This window comes from Nicotiana attenuata, unplaced genomic scaffold (assembly GCF_001879085.1).
Source record: "Nicotiana attenuata strain UT unplaced genomic scaffold, NIATTr2, whole genome shotgun sequence".
Taxonomy (NCBI): Eukaryota; Viridiplantae; Streptophyta; class Magnoliopsida; order Solanales; family Solanaceae; genus Nicotiana; species Nicotiana attenuata.
The window spans coordinates 512,304-521,071 of NW_017670472.1; the positions used below are offsets into that span (position 1 = coordinate 512,304).

At 36.4% G+C, this 8,768-nt stretch overlaps 1 protein-coding gene across 4 annotated transcripts; it reads left to right on the top strand.

Moving 5' to 3' along the window:
- The first annotated feature begins 326 nt into the window (after window positions 1-326).
- Window positions 327-8,366, top strand: LOC109239923 (kinesin-like protein KIN-14R). 4 transcript variants are annotated; one of them, XM_019406525.1, is made up of 20 exons: window positions 327-650; window positions 1,357-1,655; window positions 1,737-1,908; window positions 2,011-2,081; window positions 2,167-2,350; window positions 2,963-3,072; window positions 3,179-3,278; window positions 3,357-3,443; window positions 3,562-3,738; window positions 3,836-4,109; window positions 4,224-4,385; window positions 4,488-4,703; window positions 4,783-4,820; window positions 4,960-5,123; window positions 5,253-5,504; window positions 6,789-6,854; window positions 6,955-7,032; window positions 7,123-7,194; window positions 7,362-7,433; window positions 7,541-8,366. In XM_019406525.1, exons 1-20 carry the CDS (start codon window positions 464-466, stop codon window positions 8,144-8,146), a joined length of 3,387 nt encoding a protein of 1,128 aa, XP_019262070.1. In that variant the 5' UTR covers window positions 327-463; the 3' UTR covers window positions 8,147-8,366. The 4 variants fall into 4 exon arrangements, with proteins under 4 accessions (XP_019262070.1, XP_019262071.1, XP_019262072.1 ...); XM_019406526.1 differs by having other exon boundaries at window positions 6,958-7,032; XM_019406527.1 differs by lacking the exon at window positions 7,362-7,433.
- Window positions 8,367-8,768: the final 402 nt, after the last annotated feature.

Genomic DNA, 8,768 nt, shown 5'->3' on the forward strand with positions numbered 1-8,768 from the left:
GAAGAACTTGAATCTAAAGTTGTACTAAAAAATAGAACTACTTAAGATTTGAATTTCTGAAGTTGCAGTTGAAAGATATGAGAATTTAAGATTTGATTTCTAAAATTGCATTAAAGAGATTGAACTAAAGTTTTGTGCAATATGGGTATAAATTCAACGGTGGACCCAAAAATGGGTATATATGCAAATGCCCCATTTTAATCCTGCGTACATTCAAGCCCAAAATTAATCTCTTGGACTTCCTCGGCCCAATTCAGCTAGGCCCAAAGTTGACCCAGACTTCAAAAGTAACGGTAATCATCTTTTTCCTTTTGAACGGTCAGAAGATTGAAATTTGAATGAAACATTTCCGCCACAAGAAATACCCAAAAAACACCTCCATTAAAGACTTAATCTTTAAGCTTTTTCCACTCTTTGCTTTTCAGGATTCTCAGATTTTCAGACACCCATTACAAAATTGATCATGGACAGTATTCAATTTAACCCTTTTGAGCAAAACCCAGAAACCCCTTTTCAAGATTTACCCAAGAATTTTGAATGGGAAAAACCCTTAGATCAAGATGAAACATTTCAGTTTTTAGCCGATTCGATGGTCTGTGACTCCGGTTCAAAACTAATCCCAAGTGGGTTTACAAGACCTAGCTGTACAGGTTTGACAAAATCATTAATCTCTTCGATTTGATTTTCTTGTGCTTAAGTTAGGGTTTAGTCTAAGATTAGCAAAAATGGGATCTTGCTAAATGCAAAGTACATGGTTCGCGGGGAAGTGGGGATTTTTATTTCAATTGATGTTAAATAGACTTGTAATTTAATATCTATGTTAAATACACTGATTAATTTTTTAAATAGCCGACCACAACTTGTTTGGGACTTAGGTGTAGTTGTTGTCGTATCTTTTTTTAACAGTTTGTGACATGAGTTTGAGCACTTGGTGAAAAGAACATGAACTTAATATAGAACTTAGCTTAACTACATAAAAAAAGCTCTTCTCATCTTCAGAAAGTCAATTAAAGGGAATATTATAAGCAGAGGCGTATTTAGTGTAGAAGCTATGGGTTCAACTGAACCCATAGCTTTCGCTCATACCCTATATTTTTGCCCAAAAAATCAATAAATATGTACAAATAATAAATTTGAAGCCATTAAATTTGATGAGATGCGATAGAATTGCGAATCTGAACCCGTAAAGTTTAAATCCTGAATCCGCCTCTGATTATAAGTTGTTATGAAACAGTTCTATGTGTTACACACATTTTCTTTTTCTTAGTCTTTCTCTTCTCTTCGTGCTTTACCTTTTGAGGCTACTATGTTTAGTAAACTATAGACTGACATTTTTACATGGTTTGTTGAAATTAGAGGACCTTGTGCTTTTTCTTAATGCTGGATCGGAGACTTCAGTAGAGTTGGATTCCAGTCTGAGCTTTCTGGCTGATAACTTTTACCAAGGTGGAGATACATTTCAAACGGAGGAGTTCATAACGGAGGGTGGTGAACATGCTTTTATTTACCAGTCAGCACGATTAGGAAACTTCTGTTATCGGATTGACAATCTTACACCAGGAAATTACTTTGTTGATCTTCATTTTGTCGAGATTATAAATGTTAATGGGCCTAAAGGGATGAGAGTGTTCAACGTCTTTCTACAAGATGAAAAGGCAAGTTTAATTTGGCATGGAACGTTACTTGTTGGTGCCTTTTGTTTTGATTTAGAATTAAGAAGTTGTAACAATATGCAGGTTGTGTCTGATTTTGACATCTTCTCTGTTGTTGGAGCCAATAAACCTCTGCAATTAGTTGACTCAAGAGTTTCCATCAAAGACAATGGGGTACTTTTGATAAAATTTGAAGGCATTATTGGCAGTCCTGTGGTTAGTGGGATTTGCATAAGGAAAGCACCAGAAGTGTCAGGTATTTCTCCAGTCGCCTCTAACTATTTGATTAATTTGTTGAATGGAGTTAAAAGAGTTGAGGGGGAGCTAATTTCTGGAGCTATCTTTGACTGAACTGCAGCTTCTCAAGCAGAACATGACCGCCTTACATGCAGAAACTGCGCAGCGGAGATAGATATTCCATCCGCGCAGGTATGTCATAACAGATCCAGAAAATGTTACCTGTAAGACTGTTGAAATTTCCATGGCTTAGGCTTGACCACTTGGATGAATGCAGAAAAAAGTGGCAAGATTGCAGGCAACAGCCAAGTACGAGAAGAAAATACAAGAGCTTGGTGAATTATTGGAGCGCAAGACGGATGAATGTTATCAATCTTGGATGTCTTATACTGCAGCTAACCAGCAACTAGAGAAGGTTCGGATGGAGCTGGACAATAAGACATTTGATACGTATTCACTTGGTAAGGGATATGAATATAAAACCTATACTAATTTTTATTTTGTTCAGGTTTCATTAGTGGGAACTAGGATCATATATGACTCCGAAAATCAATTCAGGGCTTTCTCTTGTAGATCTTGATAGTATTATCAGAAATATGTATGCTGGCATTTGAAGTGGTTGAATAAAAACATTTGCTTTAAATGTCACTTTTGCTAATAGGTGTTCATTTCTTGAAAGCCTATATAGACTTCCAGAAAGGGTGGTTTGTCAAACCACTTCAGCTTCTCACATTAAGATCGTTTTTCCTTTTTACATAAATCTTGTATTGATACTTCTCTTAATTAGATTTCCTATTTGGTTTGTTATACTATCTGGAAGAATCATTCCTACCTTCAAGGTGAATTAATGATGATAGAAATTTTTCTCTTCTAAAAAAAGGAAAGGCTATTTGCATGCCAATTTCCATAGACTGAATATTGGATGACTACTGACAGAGTTTTCTGTCTGCTTTTAGTGCACAGAGTCCAGTTATAGGTGGTTAGATTGGGCTATCTCTTTAGTTTATTGATGAGTCTATGACATTATCTTTAGTTTTTATACAATAATTTGAAGCAACGTCAACCTTTAACAGATCAGAAATTGGAGAAACAAGCTAAGAATTTGACAGAGATGTCAACCAAGTACGAGCGTGACAAGTACTATTGGCACATGGCAATCAATGATTTAGACATGAAAGTAAAGGTACTTCGGAAATTCCTAGACAATGACAGCCTTGTAATTTCTTAGAGGTTATCAATGTAGTCTGAAAGTTATTGCATGTGTGACATTCTGGAAAAAAACAATGCAGAAAATGAAACAGGAGCACTCCCAGCTCTCTCGTGAGGCACATGAGTGTGCAGATTCAATCCCGGATCTGAATAAAATGGTGTTCGCAGTTCAGTCATTGGGTTAGTTTGTATTATTCTCAAATCACCATAACCTAGCATTGAATCATGGACTGAATAGTCTCTCTGTATAATCTGCAGTTGAACAATATGAAGATCTTAAGATGAAGTATAACGAAGAGCAAGCAAAGAGGAGAAAGCTCTTCAATGAAGTTCAGGAGGCGAAAGGTTGCAATGCTTTTCCTTCGAATAATCATTAAATCGTTGATGGAAGTTAATAAAATTATGATTTCCTTTCTTCTTCTTTTTTTCTTTTTACTTATTCACGACAAGCCATCTTTTCCAGGGAATATTAGAGTATTTTGCCGTTGCCGTCCATTAAGCAAAATTGAAGTCTCAAATGGGTGCTCAACGGTTGTGGACTTTGATGCAGCCAACGATGGAGAACTTGGAATCTTAAATAGCAGCTCCATGAAAAAAACATTCAAATTTGACCGTGTATATACACCCAGGGATGACCAAGGTGTTCCCTCAGCACAACTTAGTGAATACAAGCTTGAGAAAAACAAATAATAGAAAAGGTTTTCTCCCACTAATAGTTTTATCTTGTCTTTTAACAGGTGTTGTCTATGCCGATGCTTCACCTATGGTTATTTCAGTTTTAGACGGTTACAACGTATGTATCTTTGCCTATGGACAAACGGGAACAGGCAAAACATTCACCATGGAAGGTACTAAAGGGAACAGGGGAGTCAACTATCGGACTCTCGAAGAGTTGTTCAAAATTGCGAAGGAGAGGAGTGAAACTTTCACCTATGACATATCAGTTAGCGTGCTTGAAGTTTACAATGAACAGATCAGGGACCTATTGTCTCCACCTACAACATCAAAAAAGTATAGTTCTTCTTCTCTTATATTCTCTATTTTGTCATGTGCCACAAGTGAAATCTTGTTACTTTGGCGCAATAAGGTTTCTGATTGACTGTTAACTTGATGAAATTGTTTTAGGTTGGAAATAAAACAAGCTACGGAAGGGCTTCATCACATTCCAGGAGTTGTGGAAGCCAAAGTAGAGAACATAGAAGAAGTCTGGAATGTGCTACAGACTGGAAGTAGTGCACGGGCTGTTGGATCTAACAACGTGAATGAGCACAGTAGCCGTTCTCACTGGTAAAATAGATTGAGTTTCTAACTGTCTTCTTGTAGCTCATTTCACTGATCTAGTTTCACTAACTAACTATTTTTTGGCCAATCTTTTCCACTTTTTTCCAGCATGCTTTGTATTATGGTAACAGCCAATAATTTGATTAATGGTGAGTGCACAAAGAGCAAGCTTTGGCTTGTGGATTTAGCTGGTAGTGAGAGGCTTGCAAAGACTGATGCCCAAGGCGATAGGCTGAAGGAAGCTCAAAATATCAATAGGTCACTTTCAGCTCTAGGAGACGTAATATCTGCTTTAGCAAATAGAAGCAACCATATTCCATACAGGTAATATGCGATCTTTATTGCCTGAAGGTTACAGTTGGGTCATTGAATATTCATGCTGACGTTCTACCTTTGTCAATAGGAACTCCAAGCTGACACATCTTCTGCAAGATTCATTAGGTAATTAAATAGTTCTTTAACCTCTAGGGCATAGTGAAATTTGGTTTCCAAATATCCATAGTGTTCAAAGCTGTAAGATTCCGATCTTCAAAGTTCACCTTTTCTTCTAAGTTTGTACTTACTTGGCTCTTTCCTATAGGCGGAGATTCAAAAGCCTTGATGTTTGTGCAAATCAGCCCTTCTGATAAGGATTTAAGTGAAACTATAAGTTCATTGAACTTTGCGACAAGAGTTAGAGGAATTGAGTTGGGTCCTGTAAGGAAACAAGTTGATACCAGCGAGCTCCAAAAGTTGAAAATGATGGTTTGTAGAATGTTTTCCAAGTGTAGTTTTCCGTTCATCTGCCTATAAGAATTCTTAGGTACAAAATGCTACTCAACCACTTATTGTAATCCTCTCTTCTTTTTCGTTGTTGTTCTTTTTTGTTGGCAGCTTGACAAAGCAAGGCAGGAAGCTAAATCCAAAGATGAGTCCCTGAAGAAACTTGAGGAAAGCCTACAGAACTTAGAGAGTAAGGCTAAAGGGAAAGAACACGTTAACAAAAATCAACAGGATAAGATTAAGGAACTGGAAAGCCAGCTCAATTTAAAGACATCATTACATGGTCAATCAGAGAAACAACTTTCACAGCTTTCAGAGAGATTAAAGGGACGGGAAGAAACTTGTGCTGCTCTGCAACAGAAGGTATCCTTTAATCGAATCATATTCTGCTTACTTACAAATGATGATTAAGCTTTGTTCTATATCTAATTAGGTTTCCTGTCTTTTGTTGTCCGTATATCTAATTAGAGTGATCGTTGCATTCTCTGTCCCTCAAAAGATGACATTAGTCTCATCAGAATAGTATAATTTCAGAGTTAACATACATAGCAGCATTCTAGAACAACTAGCCTTTACAATAAACAGTGTGTCAGTGTTTAACTAGGAGATATACATTCATAATAAGTCAAATTTTTAACAGCAGCATCCAGTCTTAAAGCTCTCAAATACTAGCAAACAGTTAATTACTAGCAGTAGTTGGGAAAGGTTTAAAGCCACTTCGGCCAACTTCTTTTAAAGGACCAAAGAGTGATTTGGGAAAAGAGTGAAAAATAATATGTGCCCTCTGGCTAAGTTAGTGCCTTCATATTTAGGTATAGTGTCCTATATCTGAATTTGACTTAAAGAAAATTGAATCATGTCCAATTTGGCAAGACCTCAAGGGATAAGAGGCAGGATAGCATATGATTCAGATTTTGGGTGATTTGCATATTTGGCAAAACCTTATGAGCATCCCTTTGGTAGTTTTTATAAATGAGTTCCTTGAGCTAATTTATCTTTCTTTTGTGATCTTGAAGCTGACTTGGTGTAAGATGATTAATTGTCTTCCTAAGTAAGATCTAATTCGTCTCTCTGATAAAAATCCAAATAGGAGGAGACTTGTACAATTTAGTGAACAGAAGGTCGAGACAAATTGTCTTTCTCTCTTCAAAATAATAAAAGGACTGTAATATTCAAGGGGATCAAACTGATACATCTTCCTTTATCACAGATAAGCTTGCTAATAAAGTGGCGAAGTCTTTTACCAGTTATGCTAGGGAATGCATTTCCTTCATATTTTTTTTGTGAATTTGGAGGAACTTGCTGCTATTACATACTTGGTGTATGTCTTTTTCTTCTGCACCATGTCCTTTTAACTTTTACGGTTTGCCAAGCCCCTTAGCTATTTATTTCTTTTCAAAATCATTAAAGAGATCATTTCTTAATAGACACCATAGGAAAAATATAGTCACAAAAACTGAAGATGTATTGCTATGATTCTCATCAATAAGCGCTCAAAATCTTTGTTTGGCTTCTCTTAAACTTTAAAGAAAACTAACCAACACTATCGAAGGAAATGCTTTGCATATCATTGTGATTTCAATATGGATTAATATGGTAATGCTTTGCATATCATTCTGATTTTACTTTTTGTATCTTCTGATACAGGTTTCAGAGCTAGAGAACAAGATGAGGCAGCAACATCAATTTGAGTCTGAAAGCCTCAACAATAAGGTTCTTTCAATTGGCTAATAGCAATTTTATTTGCAGAAGTCTTATTATATAGGACACACATTTGATATTCATAAGTCCATTTGTTTAATGCTAATAAAAGCAGGTCAAGGATCTCGAGATCAAGCTGAAAGAGCGGGAGCAAGAGTTCGCGTCTCAGTCTAATATCCTTCAACATAAGGTTCTCATTCTCAAGCATATTACCAGATTGAAGTTTCCCATAAAATTTAGCAAGAACCTAAAAGTAACGCAGTATTTCCTGGTTTTTCAGGTTGAGGAGCTCGAGGAAAAACTGAAAGCAAAAGAACAAAATGCAGAGGAATGCATTCTACTCCGTCAGAAGGTATATTGCTGTTATTCTATGATATTGACAAGAGTGAAACATGACAAGAGTGAAACATAACAATCCTTCAACATAAAGTTCTCATTCTCAAGCATATTACCAGATTGAAGTTTCCCATAAAATTTAGCAAGAACCTAAAAGTGACGCAGTATTTCCTGGTTTTTCAGGTTGAGGAGCTCGAGGAAAAACTGAAAGCAAAAGAACAAAATGCAGAGGAATGCATTCTACTCCGTCAGAAGGTATGTTGCTTTTATTCTATGATATTGACAAGAGTGAAACATAACAATGTTATTATGGACTTGATTTGGCCAAACCGTCATGATATGACAATGTCTTACACTTCCAGATTAAGGAACTTGAAGACAAGATCAAGGAGAAAGAACAACAGTTGGCATGCGTGCCTGTTATAGAACAACAATTGGCATGCGTGCCTGTTATAGATTCTGAGGCCAACTCTTTAAGATCAATCCCACTTGAAAGCAAAGAAGAAAATTTAACAAGTGAAATTGAGCAACGTATTTTGAGGAGCTCAAATTCTCTGAATCGCCAGGCAAGCCAGCAGCCTAACTTCCTGAAGGGAAAGGACTCTGTCCAACAAGTTAGACGAAAGCGGTTGTCAACAAATAGTGAAACAGAGAACAATGGTATTTTGCCAACTTCCTCAGTACATAACAGGACAGAACAGGATTTCCTCCAAGAGTCCAGAAGGAAGCGGTTGTCTAGAAATGGCGAAGCAGAGAACAATGCTGCTGCCGTATCAGCAAGTGATAGAAGGGGCAGGCAATCTGATCCACCTAAACCATTTGCTAGTGGTGTTCCAAGAGGAATGAAGCCAACAACTACAACTACCACCAATGCTCAGAGGCCACTGATTCGTAATAAAACAAGCAGAGAGCCCGTTGTTCAGGGAGCTAAAGAGAGGGACGCCAAAAAAAGGATGTGGTCAAGATAGATAGTCTAGAGATAGCAAAGAAGCCAACTTGATTCTGTTGTCTTCACAATTAATTCCTCTTTCGATATTTTAGTGTATGTTTGATTGGTTTGTGGTGCATTTTTTTTAATTGTGCTGCATTTTGTATATTCATTTTAGAAACTGGATTCTGTTGTCTATACAACAAATGCAACTTGGTAGATTACTGTATGTTCTATTAATCTACTGTATCATTTTATGATGATGATGAGTCTAAAGGGCTTCAAAATAATCAGATTCTTATGTTCTAAATTTTGAGTTGAACTTTAAAGAATAATTACCCCAAATAGCAGCCCACCCAACCGTGTAAATTTAAAAAAAGCTGGTGGAGGTATAATATATGCATAATTTATGTATTACATGTGTATAATTGTGTAAATAATGTATGATCTATGTATATGGCTAGAAAATGTAAACAACAAATATGACCAGCTATGTGTAAAGATCCCAACTTTAAAGTTGAGTAAGTAAAGTCAACTCATTCAAATTTTACTTAGGTTAGAATGAGTTGAGAAATGATTTAAATCTCAAAGATTCTAACCAAAAATTTTGATGGTTAGCATATTATACTTTTTATGCGTCCAAATAGGCACCCTAACGTGTC

Bases quoted from the DNA above. Each gene is read 5' to 3' on its own strand.
- LOC109239923 (XM_019406525.1), top strand. From the start codon at position 464: ATGGACAGTATTCAATTTAACCCTTTTGAGCAAAACCCAGAAACCCCT. The intron at 2,082-2,166 runs GTATGTCATAAC...GGATGAATGCAG, and splicing joins TAGATATTCCATCCGCGCAG to AAAAAAGTGGCAAGATTGCA. The intron at 3,279-3,356 runs GTTAGTTTGTAT...TATAATCTGCAG, and splicing joins GTTCGCAGTTCAGTCATTGG to TTGAACAATATGAAGATCTT.